Below are 17,600 nucleotides of genomic sequence, written 5' to 3' on the forward strand. Positions count from 1 at the left end.
CAGGTTTAGCCCCACCTTTCCTCTCGACCTCCGAATAGTTCAGCCCCGCCCTCCTCCCGCCTCCTGGGCGGGTTTAGCTCGGTCTTCCTTCTGAAGCCCCCGTGGACTTAGCTCCGCCTTCTTTCTCAGCCCTGAGGAATCGACTGGATGGCAATGAGTTTGGTTTGTTCCCCTCAGCCAATGGGAGATGCCTTCCCTGCAGCTAAGACTAAGGGACGCGGGCGGAGCCACGCAATGACGCAGTTCGCGTCAGGCGAGGGGCAGGTTGCATTTCCGGCCTGAGAAACCATAGCGTTTCTGAAAAGACATTTCGGCTGGCAGTTAACACCGCACTTGAGCCCTCCAGCCGGCTGCCTCCATCACCATCGTCACTATGGGGGCTGTGCTGGGTGTCTTCTCCCTTGCCAGCTGGGTGAGTTCCAGGGCTTAGTGCCCTGCGATCCCGGGGAAGCTCGGTAGGGAGCCCCAGGGCCCAGGCCCGAAAGGGTCTCGGTCCAGGAAGTTTGGAGGGCCGCAGGCCCTGGGCCGCAGCGGATTTCTGCGCTCGCCCATCCGTGACTCCCCCAGTCCGTGATCCAGCGGCTCTTCTGAGTTTGTTGGGAAACGTCGGAGACCCGTCCGCCTTTGTTTACAATTCCGATGCCCCGCCCCCGCTGGCCTTTCCGGTGTGGGTTTCCTAGGAGCGGATTTGGTTTAGATCGCCGAGTGGGAGCTCGGCGGCGGGGATGGGGAGCGTCACTGGCTCATTTTTGAGGCACTGTCTTAAGGTGGAGTCATAAAATTTTGGGTACCTTGAATCGTATTTGTATCCCATAGCACGTGACTTTGCCAAAGCATTCTGTGCGCCAGAGTTGGTATTCTAACCAAGGCCTGCCTGCGGTTCTGTTGCAAACGAAGGAAGATCTTGTGAATTGTTATCCAAAATTGGAAGCTGTGATCTGAACATTTAACTTTGCCTTCCCGTAATATGAAGTAATTTCCTTCCTCAAGAGATTTTTTTGGGCTGTTGTAAGGATAAAGTGAGAATTTGTACATATTGAGAACTGTAAACGAATTTTTTTTTAAAGACGTTTAGGATCTATGATAGTATGCGGAGTTAGTACATTTATTTACCCACTTCAGAGGAACGTGATTCTTTGATGTCTGTCTTTTTACCCTAATTTCCCAACTGATTTTGTTATGCCCAGAATTCGGGGGGGGGGTCCCCCAAAGACCACCCAAGGAGCTGACACCGATGCAGGTCTCTAACCGCATCCGACGCAGCGGATTAGGGATAGAGCCCCGAACTCTTTGTCCGCGGGCGTTTTTATAGAGTTTACAAACAGGTTCGGGGAGTGGGGGTGGGTTTGGGTGGGGGTGGGGTCTTCTACTTAACTTCTCTAGGATTGGCTTACACTTGGTAAGGTATGGGGCAACACGATTTGATTGGCCATTATCTGTACCTAGGACAGCTTAATTAGGGTAAGGAAGACATACATTATCCAGACTTGGGGTTGTCAGGAATGTTTATGCCTTCTTTTATGGCTCCTAGAGGAAAAGGGTCATCTCCGTGTGGTACTAACTGACCAGGCACATTCCTGAGACGGGGAGACGTGCTCTAGCCCAGGTAGAAAATGGAGTTTCTTCTTTAGGTCCCACAATTTGACCAAAGACCCAGGTCCATTCCATCCCCACTTTCTTGGGGACAAAGTATATTTTTCAGTCCTTTAAGATTGATTTTTCATCAAAAGGACATGAGAGCGTTCAGAGGGTTCCTTGAGAAAAGTGGTTTTCCAATTTTCTTGACCCTGACTCCAAATCATCCCACACACAAAGTTCCACGAAAAATCATTCTTATTCTTACCAGCTGCTGTGCAATTTGGCTTTAATATTCTGTTGGTGGTTGGTTATGTGCCGTGGAGTCAGTTTCCACTCATAGCGACCCTGTACAGGGTTTCCGAGGCTGTAAATCTTTACCGGAGCAGAAAGCCTCATCTTTCTCCTGGAGAACTCCACTGGTAGTTTCAAACTACTGACTGTGAGATTAGCAGCCCAATTTGTAACCACTATGTTATAAGGAGCTCTGGTAGTGTAGTGGTTACGAATCGGGCTGCAAATCGTAAGGTCAGCGGTTCGAAACTACCAGCTGCTCCGCGGGAGAAAGATGAGGCTTTCTACTCCCGTAAAGATTTACAGCCTCGGAAACCCTGTCGGGGTCGCTATGGGTCGGAACCGACTCGACGGCACTTAACAACAACAACATATTATGTTAAACAAAATTCTGGTGGAACCCAGTCTGCTGAATTTTGTAACCCACTGAGTTAGACCCATGCTTTACAAAGTAGATTTAGTGAAGGAGTAAATTGATAATCTGAAACAAACGTTATCTTTCCTTTTCTGATAATGTGAAGCACATTTTGGCTTTGATGTAACTTTCATAGTAAGCGAATTGAAATTAACATCAGAGACCTTGCATCAAAATCTGTAATTTACTCCTTTGGGCCTTATTCCTGTCAAGCATATTTAGAATGAAAGATAAATGTAAAATTATCTTGAGCATTTTCATTTTGTGAGCCTGTATTTGAAATTGGGGTCATCAGAAATTATAGGAGGACAAATGTGAGTTTGCAAAGACGGTTGTTAAGAGTTTCTTATTCAAGACAACAAAAGCAATGTTAAGTGAGTGATCACCAAAATTTTTTGTTTTCAGTGACCAAGTATTTATTGCGACAAAGAATACAACTTGGTGGTGTACTAATTATTAAAATTAGAATGCTATATTTTATTTATATGACCATCAAAAACTATATGTTTCAAGCAAGGAAATACACAATGTAAATGACTCAGGCTAGCTAGCACATGCAAATTTTGGCCTTTGGTTTAGTGGGCAAGAGTGGTGGTGATAGTGTGGGGTTGTATGTGAAATGATGATTGAAATGACACTTTTCCAAGCTACTGTCATTTAGGCATATTTGTTTTTTTAAAAAAAAACACACACAAAAAAACCTATTTTATTAGGAACTAGGAGTTGTGGTGTGGCATTGTAGGAGAAGCACTGTACCATAAAGTCACTTTGAACCTCAAGGTTGGCAGTTCAGACTCACCAGCTGCTCCTCAGAAACCCCATATAGGGCCACTATGAGTCGGAACTACTTAACAGAACTTAACAACCACAACTATGCCAAAGTGGTCTCCACATGGAGTGAAGACTCATTTGAGTACATATGTAACAGAAGTGATCTGGTGATCCATGCTGATAATTTGTTGTTGTTGTTGTTGTTAAGTGCCGCTGAGCCGGTGTCAATTCTTAATGATTACACTGTATAGGGTTTCCAAGGTGTGGCTGGTGAGCTTGAACTCTGCTGACTTGCTATTCAAACCGACCTTACAATACAACACATTAACCTGACATTGTTGTAGTTATGTGCCATGGGGTTGGTTCTGACTCATAATGACTCTGTACAGGGTTTCCGAGGCTGTAAATCTTTACAGGAGTAGAAAGTCTCATCTTTCTCCTGTGGAACAGCTGGTAGTTTTGAACTCCTGACTTGAAGTTAGCACCCCGATTTGTAACCACTACGCTACCAGAGCTCCTTTTAAACCCAGTAGTTTAGTGAATAGTGTTCTAGGCAGAGAGCACAGCAGCTCTGAGATGGTAGTGTGCCTGTTGTTTAGTAGGAACGGCAGAGAGTAGTGCTCCACACTGGGAGGAGTGAAGGGATGAAAACCAGGAAAAGGTTAACAATGAACCAATTTTGCAGATTCTAATTTATGCTCTTGAAACTCAATCTAAGCTCTTTGGCTGTTTCTCACAAGTGGTACAGGAACCCACTGCAGAGTTTGCAAAGAGGAATGAAGGGATCTGACCTGTGTTTTTAACAAAATGAGTACAGAGAGGAGAGCTATTGTATTCAACCCAGGTGAGAGAGAGAATATAGTGGCTTGGACCAAGAATGCTATCCAAGTGATTGAACTTTGGATGTATTTTAAGGATAGAGCTAAATTGCTGACAGATTGAATAAGGGGTTTGGCAAAAGGAAGGCATCAAGGATTACTCCAAGGGTTTTGGCCTCAGCAAAATGACAACTGGAATTGTCATTGATCAGGATAGGAAATGACATAACATAGAAGAACACGTTTGCCCCACAGATTATTAATTGAGTACCTACTATGTAAAGGGAAGGAGCTCTGGTAGCATAGTGGTTACAAATTGGGCTGCTAACCTCAAGGTCAGCAGTTCAAAACTACCAGCTGTTCCTTGGGAGAAAGATGAGGCTTTCTGCTCCCATAAAGATTTGCAGCCTTGAAAATCCTGTGTAGGGTCACTATGAGTCGGAACGGACTTACAGTAGCTAACAACAACAACTGTGTAAAGGGAGTCCTGGTGTGGCGCTGCGGGTTAAGGTGCTGGACTGCAAGGTTGGTTGTCAAGCTCACCAGCCACTCCTTGGAAACCCTGTGCAGACAGGATCACTGTGAGTTAGAACCAACTTGCCACCTAACAACAGCTGTGTAAAGGTAAAAGGTGTGGTCTCCCCCTCAAGGTATTTATATTTTCCTGAAGATTAGAGACAAGTTGTTAAGTGCTGTCCCGTTATTCTGACTCATAATTAATCTTAAGCAATTAGAATCATTGTTTTTAGCTATAAAATGTCTAGACTTCCATCTGTGGCCAGCTTCAAACTTTATGTGTGTGGTAAAATACCAGGGGGCTTCAAAAAGTTAGTGGAAAATGGAATGGAAAGATGGAATTTTTCCATGAAATTTTTGAAGCCCCCCTTATGTACATGTAACAACATTTGCTATTTTAACCATTCTAAAGTGTACAATGCAGTAGCATTTATTACATTCACAATGCAATGAATTCATCAATACTATCTTTAGTCCTGGTGTGGCACTGTGGGTTAATGCATGAGACTGTAAAGTTGTTTGAACTGCACTATCGGTGGTTCAGTCTCACCAGCTGCTCCTCGGAAACCCTATACAGGGTCGCTATGGGTCAGAATCGACTCGACGGTACTTAACAACAACAAAAATCTTTATTTCCAAAAATGTTCATCATCCTACACAGAAACTACCGATTAAACCAGGGGTGGGAAACCTTTTTCCTGCCAAGGGCCATTTGGATATTTAGAAATCATTTGTGGGCTATACAAAATTATCACCTTAACAATTCGTCTGCTATAATGTGATCACTGAAACTGTGGTTCCCTTTGCAGGGCCAGTCCATATAATTTCACAGGCTTTATACAGCCTGCCCAGTGGGTCTGACATTCTCCATGCTGCATTAAATATTAATATTAAATTAAATATTAACTCCTCATTTCATACAACCTCTAGCTCCTAGGAACCAAAACTACTTTTTGTCTCTAAGAATTTGCCTGCTCTAGATATTTCCTATCAGTGTATTATATTTTGGTCTTTTGGCCCAGACTATAGTTAAGAATTAGAAGACTGGTGCTTGCTTTGGCTGCACATACACTGAAGTTCATACAGAGAAGATTAGCATGGCCCCTGCACGAGGATGACTTGCAAATTCTTGAAGCATTCCATATTTTTCGATAAGATATTTTGTAAATGGATATTTACCTTTTCTGCAAACACAACTATGAATGTGGTAGAGCATATAGCTGACAAAATGATGAAAACTTTTAAGCTGTTATCAAACGTCTTCAGGCACTGAGTTGCTAGGCCTGGGGGTTCAGAACCATAGTCTTAGGGGACATCATGGTCAACTGCATAACAGTCCACAAAGACAATGTTTTATATCCTACTTTGGTGAGTAGTGTCTGACGAAGTCTTGCCAATCTCGCTTCTAAGGAGTAGCTGAGGGAAGAAAGTTCTATTGTTAAGTCTCCTTTACAGATGGAGACACAGGGTTGAAGTAGAGTGGCAGAAATCAAACTGAGTCCAGGAGTGAGTCCAGAGCCCATACATTTAATTGTGTCTGCTACCTTTGACCCTTACTCCACCCCAACTGTATTCTCTCCGTTAAAATGATTCAGTGCCTGGTTTTCAGTGTGTTTGACATTTGAACTAGTCTTCTGTCACATCTCTGCTGTGAAGGAGGAGGCTGTTGAGGGAGATCTCAGGTGTCCATAATGTCCTTTATTTGCAGGTTCCATGCCTCTGCGGTGGGGCGTCCTGTTTGCTATGTAGTTGCTGCCCCAACGTTAAGAATTCCACCATGACCCGCCTCGCCTATGCCTTCATTCTCTTCTTGGGCACGGTTGTGTCCTGTATCATGCTGACACCAGGGATGGAAACCCAACTGAAGAAGGTAAGTAGAAGGAACAGTACTCTGAATTTCCTGGTAATGTTTATCTTGCAAAATTTTTATTTATTATTGATGTTCTTATTATTCACTATTATGAGACTAAATCAAGTTCAGTGTAATTGTTGGGTTTGGATATAGTCAGAAGATATTAGTCCTTTTCCAGAAATAAAAGTAATCAGAATAAAAATCTTCAGGCTCTTAATTTAGCAGTTGAAAGAAAACAGATACAAGAACGGTCCCAGACATTCTCTTTGCTGTGTGTTTAAAACAGCAACATCACAGCTAGACTAAGCCCTTCGCCTTTAGAAGCAGTCCTTTGAATCTGGAGAGTCACGGACAATCTAGCAGTTGTTGAAGTGACCAGTTCTTTGCATCCAGGCTTTCCTATCATGGGTGAGAATCTGTTTAAATGTGAATAATCCTGTAGCATTAAAATGGCTTTTTTTTTTTTTTTAGATTCCTGGGTTTTGTGAAGGAGGATTTAAAATCAAGGTAGTTGATGTCAAGGAGGATAAAGATTGTGGTGTGCTGGTCGGTTATAAAGCTGTGTACCGGATCAGCTTTGCCTTGGCCATCTTTTTCGCTATCTTCTTTCTGCTCATGTTGAACGTAAGAACAAGTAAAGATCCGAGAGCAGCAATACACAATGGGTATGTAAGATTTCTTACTAACTTTTTAGAGTGTGCCTTCTCTTTTAGCAGTAGAATAGTTAAATCAGTGGCTCAGATGTACTTATGCCTAATTTATTACACATGGGAAATTGTTTCAATGCCATTTTCAGTTAGAACTCTAACAGTGGGCAGGAGAGGCATGGCAGGACTTAGTATTTTTCTGAATACCATTGCTTTTCATGTTTCTAAATGATACATACACACATAAACAAACATGAGTCTGCACAGACTGCTAACTACAAGGTTGGTGGTTCAAACCCATTGCCGTTCCTTGGAAATCCTATATAAGGTGGCTGAGAGTCAGAACAGACTCAGTGGCACTTAACAACATATACACATGACAGGGCCTCAAAAAGTTCATACAACATGCATATGTCTGTGTGTTTATACATTCTTTTTATTGTTTCAAGGTCAACAAGCACTTAGTATAGTTATTATGGAATCCAGTGTGTGCTGTAGGGTAAGCACTGGCGTGTTAACTGCAAGGTCACAGTTCATACTATCTCAGTCTCTGACTTCCATAGTCCATTGGTCCCTATTCCTGTCCCCCAGCTTCCCTTTTATCAAAATCGATTTCTACCTCTCATTAGAAGACTGAAGTGAGTTTTGTAAACTTTGCATGAATTGTAATTCCCCTTTTACAGATTCAGTAACTGAATTTTAGAGAGGTTAAATAAATTGCTTGAGATTTATTCAGTTAGTGAAGGCTGGGAGCTAGGATTGAAACTCATATCTGCCCACAGCCTCATTCTTTCTGCTCCGACATGCAGGCAGCCCTTAAAGAGGATGGATTCAAACTTGGGTTTGGTTTCTGGCTTTGCCAGTGATAAATGTTGTGGGCAAGGCAATTTGTGTTTCTGGGAGTCATGGCCGACCTTTTAAACAAGGATTAGCTGATAACCCCCCCCCCCCCCCCCCACACACACACCTAGAATTCTAGATTACAAAAAATTTTTTTTTAATCTTTACACTGGAAAAACAGAGAAATGCCAAAAAGTGACACATTTCTCACTGTGAAAGCAAATGGGTTCTTCTCTGTGCTGATGTTCCTCCCTAAATTCTGTGAAATAACTGAGTGAAGTGTTATTATCATGTCAGATAAAGAAGCCTATGATGTTGGTAAAGCTGCTACGGCTCTTATTTTTGTATTTCAGAAATGGGTTTTTCTCAGTGTAATGGCAAAAATTAGCATTTCAGAAATGCATTTTTGTATTTTAATAGGTTTTGGTTCTTCAAAATTGCAGCCCTTGTTGGTATCACGGTTGGATCTTTCTACATTCCTGGGGGTCATTTTGCCACAGGTATGGCTTACTACTGAGGAAGTTAATCATAAGATCTATGAAGTCTACAAACAATTGAGTTAAAGCCACACGCTCATACTGATGTTGCAGAACTAGGTGTCAAATAAGATGCTGTCCAGTTCTATAACTTGGTAGGAAAGTGGTTTGATTAAAGCCATGAGTCAAACATCCCACTTACTGCTCGGCTTCAGTGGAGCCCTATGTTAATATTTTGCCAAAATTTTAAAAGTTTGCATTCTCACCCAGTTAAGGGGAAAGCTGGACCACATAAGGATTTGTAAGTCGTTTGTTCCACTGTTTTTGTTTTAGCCTGCTTTCTTTAATATGGCATAAAGTGACTTCTTTGGATTTCTACTCTGATTTTCCGTCTCTATAGTAAAGGACAAGGCGTATACCATTTAGACTGTCTAGGATCCCATTGGCATAAGCTAGAACAAGTTATAAAAAGGGCAGAAACCCAACAAGGCACTTCTCAGAGAATGTCTGTGAGTTTGCATTGCTGTTGGAGACAGGATAAGTAGGTAACACCTCTCATTTGAGTTGAAATTTGTTCAGAATATCGGCCTATTGAAATGTTACTTCTGTGTTCAAAATAACTTTTCTTCTTTTGGTTTGTAGCCTGGTTTGTTGTTGGCATGATAGGGGCTTTCTTATTCATTGTCATCCAGCTGGTGCTGCTGGTGGATTTCGCTCATTCTTGGAATGAAAAATGGGTAAATCAAATGGAGGAAGGAAACCCAAGGTGCTGGTATGCTGGTAGGTACCTAAACTCACCGAGAGCCATGCTGCGTTATGCTACATGAAAACCTCTGTTGTTGAGTGCCGTTGAGTCAATTCTGACACACAATGACCTTGTATAGGTTTCTGAGGAGCAGCTGGTGGGTTTGAACACTATTATAGAGCTATCTTTAAAAAAAAAAAACCTGAGTCAATTCTGAATTATATGCATTATTAAAAGGGAGTAGCACAGATAACATACTAATCATTGGAGTCTCCCAATCTATTTATTTTGGGATTAGTAAAATGTAATTGTTAAGTCGGATCAACTCATAGAGAACCCTGTATAGGGTTTTCGAGGAGTGGCTGGTGAGCTTGAACTGCCGACCTTGCAGTACTCAAAAAACAAAACAAATGTAATTAGATGTATCTAAATAAAGTGAGTTGCTTTTATTCACTACTATAGCCTTAATTTTGAATACCTTGTCTCCATTGATAGGAGACCCAGATAGGTTCTACAAGGGGGAAATCTGTCCACTTACTTCCAGCAGAGAGGGGTGAATAGTTCGGCTTTCTTGAGAGTGTGACCTCCATCTCTCTTCAGAGCTTTCCAATAGGTAAAAGGCACTTAAGAATTCTGAGTTAGGAGTAGGACTTAAATAACAGTTGCTGAGATTCTGTCTCCCTCCGCTTCCCTTTCATAAAAATTACAGGTGATCTATGTCAGAAACTTGAAAAGTAGAAAATCACATTAAAAGAAAACAAACCCCCCACAATCTACTGATCATTATCTGCTAGCATATTAAGTCTATAGCCTCCCAGTCTTTTGTTCTGTGAGCAAATGTATCTTCTGTGCAAAGAAAAGATCAAACAAGTCTTGTTTGCATTTTATTGGACTTTTACATTCAAATTGTTTGTGGTTTGACTTTTCTCTTTGACTTCTAAGTAGTAAGTGAACATACTTTAGTCTGTATAGCAATAATGATTATTTTCTTAGAATTAGCTTCCAGAAGTAGATGGGTCAAAGGATATGACTATTTTAAAGACTTTTAATACATAAAACATCAAATTTTTTATTTTATTGTCATGTATTTAGAGTCCTGGTATAGTGCTGTAGGATAAGCATTCGACTGCTAACCCAGAAGATGAGTGGTACCAACCCACCAGTTGCTCCTCAAAAATCCTATATATAGGTCACTGTAAATTAGAACTGACTCAGTAGTACTTAACAACAACATTGTCATTTATTTAGCCTGCTTTTAAAATTATTAAATAAACAAAAACAAAAAAACCCATGTTTCACCGTAAACAAAAAAGATAGAACTTCATAACAAGTAAAATACGCAGATCTCTCCTCACTCACCTGCATCTCATTTTCCTTCCAGATGTAACCACAGTTATGCAATGTTTATCTGTCTAAGGGAGCTTCAGAAAGTTTGTGGAACTAAAAAACTGGAAATTTTCCACGGACTTGTTGAAGGCCCTTTGTATTTTTTCACTTGAATGTCATTTAAATAAAATAGGATCGTGCTATATATGTTTCCATGACTTTTCATTTAGTGTATTACTATTCTTTCATGCCAGTGAGTAAGTCATGCATTTAATAGGTATTCTATAGAATGTTATTGTGGTTGTTGGTGGTAAGTACCTTTGGGTCGGTTCCAACTCATAACTGCCCCGTATGGGGTTTCCATGGAGTGGCTGGTGTATTTGAGCCACCGATCTTGTGGTTCACACTGACCTTGTGGTCCCCAGTGCATTATCCCATAGTGCCACACAGATGTACTATAATTTATTTAATGAGTTAAAATAACTCAAGAAAAAATCCAAGCCTCCAGTTGCAATATTGAAGGGATTCTATGGGCTTTTGAATGGTGCACGAAGCATCATTAGATGGAAGGACTATACAGAGTCATAGTACCAAAAATAATTGATTGGTGTTTAACCATTTCAGGGGGTAGCATATGATCATGAACAGATGGTATTGAGGGAAGACGTCTAAGCTGCATTTAGGATTAATAGTACCAATTGAGATGTTTCAACAAACAGATTCAACACTCTAAGCATTAACTTAGTCTATACCAAGAAATTTGTAAAACAGCTACCTGGTCAGTCCATTATAAGATCCATATTTGTACCCATTCCAAATAAAAGTTACTTGGTATTGATTGTTGAAGTTATTGAACAGTATCATTAATATCAGGAGTGCAGTGGCTCTGTAGGATAAGCCCTAGACTGAATTACAAGGTCAGTGGTTTGAGGGAGAAAGATGAAACTTTCTGCACAGTCTCTGAAGCCTTGTCTAGGGTGACTGGGTAGGAACTGGCTTTACAATGTCATTAATACCACATGCACTTCAGCCAGGACCAGTTCGCCTTCCGTGTCCTCTTCTGAATCTGACTTGAATTTCTGACAGCTTCCTGTGGATGTGCAGCTGCAACCATTTAAAAATTATTCTCAGTAAAATGTCACTTGCTTATGTTATAAATGATACTGTTTGATTTCCACCTTCCTGTGGGTCATGCTGCTTTGAAATGCATACAGATATGGGTCTCTTCTAACTGGTTGTGCAGTCATGAACGGGGAGCTTAGTGGTGAGTGTGCCGCGGGTGCAGGACTGGGCCGTGTTTCCTTCTGCTGCACATAGGCTTGCTGAGTCAGAACTGACTTGACAGCATCTAATAGTAAAGTTGTCAGTCACTTAAATTGTAATGTCTTGTTTCTTTAGGCAAAGAACTTTAGGTAATCTTATCATTATGGGTTGGGAGTTCTGAAAATCCTTTCTAGTAAAAATATTTTTTCTTTTTTTCCTATTCATATACTTTTGTTTTCTGTAATGTATTTTGGGCTACTCAATTTTAGAAGAATGTAATAATAATGAGTTAGAGATTAGCCATGCTTTGGAATAACTATAAGTAAGGAGTCCTGGTGTGACACTGTAGGATACACAGGACCTCAAGGTTCACAACTCAAACCCATTAGCTGCTCCTCAGAAACCCTAAACGGGGTTACTATGAGTCAGAAACAGCAGGAACAGCATATCACAAAGACAGGGAAATCTTGTGTATTCACCTGCAAAAATGTTAAATACTGTGTTAATTTTATATTGTTTCATTTTAAATATCAAAAATCCATGAAGAAACTAGTTTGTTTTTTTCAAATAAATGTCTGCTTTGAATTGAGCACAAATTAAGTTCAGCTTTGCTGCAACTTATTGAAGTACACCATATGCTGTGCTTCATGGTTTTTTCATTTTCAGATAGTTAACATAACTAATTGTTGATTAGCCATGTAAATGGAAGGAAACCTTAGTTGTTTGAAAATAGCAAATGAATTCCTTGCCTGACTCAGGGATGTGATATGTCTCTGAGATGGGAAAATAACTGTAGTTTGCTGTGCACTGGCTCATGTAAGAAAAGCTTTCCATGCATGTCATTTACCTAAAAAGAACTCTGGCAGCATAGTGGATTACAAACTGGGCTGCTAACTGCAAGGTCAGTAGTTCGAATCTACCTGTTGCTCTGTGAAAGAAAGATTTTCTACTCCCCTAAAAATCTGCAGCCTCGAAAACCCCTATACAGGGTTGCTGTGAGTTGGAACTGATGTGGTAACACACAACCACCACAATTCACCTTATATGAGCAGTGTCCCCTAGTTGGACTCATCAAATGTCTGTCCACCCAACCCAATAAGCCAATTTAGGTAATCCGGGTGCTAATGCAAATGCTTGAGCCAACGCTTAACCTGAAATTTCAGCTTTGCGACTTCTACCATTTCACTGTAAATTATTGACCATTATAAAAGTGAAATGATACCTCTTGATTTTTATGTAAAGTCAAAGTTGATCTTCATTGTAAAAAGTTGTATTTATGTTAATTGTGGGCATTCATATTAGTCCCTCCCCTTGGTTTTCAGCTTTATTGTCTGCGACAAGTTTCCTTTATACCCTGGCATTCATCTCAGTGGTATTATTCTACGTTTATTTCACCAAACCTGATGGCTGCACAGAAAACAAGTGGTTCATCAGTATTAATCTGATCCTGTGCATTGTGGTTTCTGTCATTTCAGTTCTTCCAAAAATTCAGGTATGGTTATATCCTTCGCTTGTGAATGGCTTTTAATGTTGACTAATTTGAGAATTTATAGTTATTATAAAAGTACTTAAGTCATGGGAGTGATTCTCATGAGTCATTAGCCAAGTATTTTAAGGGAATCAGACTTGCTTAAAATATAATTGGTTTTAATATTTAAAAATAAAGTTTGTTCTTTGAGTTTCATCTTTTAAATATACAACTTTAAGAATATCATAGCTCCTTAGATATGAAATAAAGCATCCTTTAAAAACGGGAAAATTGTAAGTCTTGAAGTGTGAGGCACCTAGCAACCCCCAAATCAGGCACTTCCACTCTTCGCACTGCATGACGGGACTAGACCGCCAAAGCTCGGTGCGTTACACAGGCACAACCAGGGTTAGGGAATGCCTTAAGAACTCATAGTGCAGGCTCCTCTTTGCTGGCTCTTTTGCAATCACACTTAAGAAATAGCAAGGTTACCTGTTATCTTTCACCCGCCAAGCAGAAGGCTCTAGGCTAGCTCTGCCTGCCAGGCAAGATGTTCCATAGCTGGTGTTAGAAAGTCAGTTTTTGCTTCCCCTCTGGTATTGTGTTTCTTTGGATTTCACAGGAACATCAGCCTCGGTCTGGGCTCCTGCAGTCCTCTGTCATCACCCTGTACACCATGTACCTCACATTCTCAGCCATGTCCAATGTACCAGGTAAGGGAAGCTCAATAACACAAGACTGAAATAGGACATTGCCTCTCGGTAGTACAAAAACTAGACCTTGAGCAATGTGGTGGTTTTTTTTAAGTTCACTATTTATTCATTATACCTTTCAAATTTCTTTCTGCATGCCTATTGATGTAACCTTGTAAATAGCTGGGACTAAGTGAACTAGTTTAGGGCTTTGGATAAGATTAGCATTGTTGCAGCCGTATTGTAGAACTGCTTTCATTGAACTTTGTTGTGGGCACTAATCAAAACGGCTGGAGGTAATCTCCTTTTACAGTTATACTCCTTTTAAAGGTAAGCCATTATTCCAGATCCTTCAATGATGATTTAACTTATTTTTTTATTAGATTCCTTTGCAACTGTGTACAAACAAAACTAGGGATAAACTTGTAGTTAAAGCCTTTGCACAACTATAGAACCAAAAATACCAGTTAAATCACAAAACCAGTGAAATCAAAATGTATATTCTTATACTTTGATAGTATCTTTTTCTTTTTCCTCTCCTAAAACAGAGTCATTGGGTATAACAAATAGGGTGCTGACTGCTGTCTCGGGATCTTTTGACTCTAGTCTTTCTGTCTTGCACAATGAGTGACTGGTGTGTAAGCACATGTGTCAGATGTCTGTGCAACAGAATGAGGTACACCAGGGTAACGGAATCTCGTTTCTCATTCTCAGATCATTCCTGCAAACCCGACCTGCTGAGCATCATCACACACAGAACGACACCAACCTGGGCTCCTGGAAACTCATCTGCTGTAGCCCCAACTTCTGCTCCACCAATAAAGACTGGACATTTTCTGGAAGTAGAGGATATTTTGGGGCTGCTAGTCTTTGTTATCTGCCTTGTGTATTCTAGGTAAGTTAAAGGTACATCCTCATGAGGAATATTATCATTGTACACAATATTTAAACAGTTGAAGAATTTCATACATCTATGTTTAAGTCTCCTGGTGTAGCGCTGTAGGATAAGCGCACTGGACTGCATGCCACAAGGTCAGTAGTTCAAACCTCCCAGTTACTCCTCAGAAACCCTATACAGGGTTGCAGTGAGTTGGAACCAACTGGACGGTACTTAACAACAACAACAGTGTTTAAGTTTGGTAGTCCCAAACTTCCAGAGATGACCAGTGGTGGCTGTTTATACCCATTTTGCATTGCATTGAATCTCTGGATTAATTTAGGCAATTTGCCATCTCAATAATGAGAATAAAATTGGTGAGAGCAGACATTCTTGTCTTGTTTTTGATCTCAGGGGGAAAGCAAGGCAGTTTTTCACCATAAAGCAGAATAGTTCGCTGTGGGCTTCTCATAGTGTCTTTATCAGGTTGAGGAAGTTCTTTTCTATTCCTAGTTTGTGATGTGTTTGCATGATAAAAGGGTGTTCCTATCAGGAGAGTGTGTTCCTAGCATGAAAGGCCAGTGTTTTCTCTGCATCTCCTGAGATGACTGTGTAGTGTGTGTCATTTAGCAGAACTCTAGTGGGTACCTTCTGTGTACCAGAGAAAGTAGGAGTAGCTCAGAAATCACCTTCAGACATACGGGCTGGTTGTTGTTGTTGTTGTTGTTGTTATGTGCCTTGGAGTTGGTTCTGACTCATAGCCACCCTGTACAGGGTTTCCGAAGCTGTAAATCTTTCTGGGAGCGGAACAGCTGGTACAGGCCAATAGCAGCTGCTTAACACTATGCCCGCTTTCTGAATTGTCTTCTTTGGACACTTTCAGCATTCGCAATTCCAGCACTAGCCAAGTGAACAAGCTGACCCTGTCAGGGAGCGACAGTGTGATCCTCAATGACACTGCTACCAATGGTGCCAGTGATGAAGAAGATGGACAGTTTCGGCGGGCTTTGGACAATGAGAAAGAAGGAGTGCAGTACAGCTACTCTGCCTTCCATTTCATGCTCTGCTTGGCTTCCTTGTACATCATGATGACTCTGACCAGCTGGTACAGGTAGGAAGAGATCATTTAGCTTCTTGGACTGCCTGTAAAATCTTCAGACATTGTCCTCACCCCAGAATTCCCAAATTCTCACCCATATAATGCAGTTGTGTTCCATGCTGATTCTTCTGAAATACTTCTTTTTCTCTTCTTGCATTTAAAACCCAGCGGGAATTTTTTTTTTTTAATGTTGTGTTTTAGGCGAAAGTTTACATAGTAAATTAGATTCCCATTCTAACAATTTCTACACAGCTTGTTCACAGACACTGAAATCATTTTCATAATGTGTCAATATTTTCATTATTTCTAGTTTTTTGTTTTCAAACGTTTTATTGGGAGTTGGGTGAATGTTTACAGAACAGATCCATTTTCCATTCAGTAATTCATACATACTTTGTTTCATGTCACTGATTGCAGTCCCCGTGATGTAATCTGACTTGTTCTGCTTCCTCCCTCTGCTGCTGCTTTCCCATTCCTCCTCTCTCCTGGTTCCTTAGCCCTGAAGCAGAGTTCCAGAACATGACCAGAAAGTGGCCTGCTGTGTGGGTCAAGATCAGCTCCAGCTGGGCCTGCCTCCTCCTTTACATCTGGACCCTGGTGGCTCCACTTGTCTTCACCGGTCGGGACTTCAGCTGAACCCAAGTGCCAATGAGACCACTGAAATTCATAAAGGTCCCCTGTGCTACAGCCCACGTTCCTTTTATCTTCGCTTCAGCTACAATATTAAGTGTGAACATTTTGCAAATATGACACTATCCAGGTTTATATCAGATGGTGAGATTGAATAATGCTTGATGCAGGATCTTAGCTTTTCACGTAGATATATATATATGTTACAGTGGGAACATTTTTTCGTTTTAAAGAGAGCTATTACAGCTGTGCTGTGATGTGAAGAGAATTCTTTATAAAACCATGTAGGTTCCTAAAGCTATGATTTAAAATGTAAGATAGGAAAATGTTGGATACTTGAGGCCATCGTTAATATATTTCTATTGCAATATCCATAAAAAGCAAAAATGGAATGACTTGAGTTTTCCTCCGTGGAAGCCCTAATTTGTGTGAGACCAGCATCCTTCCACGCTTAGGAAGTACATGGATGGCTCCTGCTCCAGAAGGGTGCCTACGATTTTAACATTTTGAATCTTTTCATTTACCGTTTTTGATTAAAAACACTGCAGATTACTGCTGCTTGAGCCTGTGGCGTTGCCAGCTGTGTGTATGTCAGTAACGGCGCTGTGTCTGATTAAAATGAAGGCTCACCTGGGAAGCAAGCATTGCACCTTTAGTCCCTCATTCTCTTCTGAGTCTGTAAATGTCACATGCATGTGAATTTATTATATTTGCACTATAAAGGTATTTGATTAAAATGGAACACTTTAAGCTCATTAAGGGCATTTTTAACAGCTTTTATGAATCAGTAACCATTCTGTATATGGGGATTTATGGGGGCAAGTCCGGCTTATCAGGTACCTAGCAGGATGGTCCAGTTCCTTCTGAAATGTAAGATCTGCCTGGTGAATAAACTTCTGCACTCATTCAGAGTTGTACTATCTTCTTAGTAGGGGAGAGACAAACAAGGCTCTAGTCATGAAACTTATTCAAGGAGGTAGAATAGGAGCAATTTGTTCTTTCAGTGGATACTTAGTGGGTGTATGTTCTGTACCAGGCACTGTTAGGTTCTAGAGACAACAGTTTTAAATATGACAGTCTTTAGTTTTGGACCTCCAGTTTCAAGGAGGCTGAACATCAGTACCTGAGTGGTTACAATGTGTCATTGGTACTGAGATTTAGGAATTGTGGAGGATTCAAATGAACGGTGCCTGCTGGGTGTCCTGGAGGAAGTGGTGTCAAAGCCAAGAACTGATCAATTCTCAAAGAGGATTAGGAAGTGTGAAGGCATTGCTGAAAGGCGGATGAAACTTCGTG

The 17,600-nt window shown here is 40.9% G+C and overlaps 1 protein-coding gene across 1 annotated transcript; it reads left to right on the plus strand.

Annotated features, from left to right (window-relative positions):
* Nucleotides 1–370: 370 nt before the first annotated feature.
* Nucleotides 371–16,310, plus strand: SERINC3 (serine incorporator 3). The gene is made up of 10 exons (XM_006839268.1): nt 371–412; nt 6,098–6,259; nt 6,713–6,906; nt 8,149–8,228; nt 8,847–8,984; nt 12,861–13,030; nt 13,629–13,719; nt 14,413–14,593; nt 15,459–15,686; nt 16,172–16,310. Exons 1-10 carry the CDS (start codon nt 374–376, stop codon nt 16,308–16,310), a joined length of 1,422 nt encoding a protein of 473 aa, XP_006839331.1. The 5' UTR covers nt 371–373.
* The last annotated feature ends 1,290 nt before the right edge of the window (nt 16,311–17,600 follow it).

The sequence above is a fragment of the Chrysochloris asiatica genome, unplaced genomic scaffold (assembly GCF_000296735.1).
Source record: "Chrysochloris asiatica unplaced genomic scaffold, ChrAsi1.0 scaffold00023, whole genome shotgun sequence".
Classification (NCBI taxonomy): Eukaryota; Metazoa; Chordata; class Mammalia; order Afrosoricida; family Chrysochloridae; genus Chrysochloris; species Chrysochloris asiatica.

Bases quoted from the DNA above. Each gene is read 5' to 3' on its own strand.
- SERINC3 (XM_006839268.1), top strand. From the start codon at position 374: ATGGGGGCTGTGCTGGGTGTCTTCTCCCTTGCCAGCTGG. The intron at 8,229-8,846 runs GTATGGCTTACT...TTTGGTTTGTAG, and splicing joins TGGGGGTCATTTTGCCACAG to CCTGGTTTGTTGTTGGCATG. The intron at 13,031-13,628 runs GTATGGTTATAT...TGGATTTCACAG, and splicing joins CAGTTCTTCCAAAAATTCAG to GAACATCAGCCTCGGTCTGG.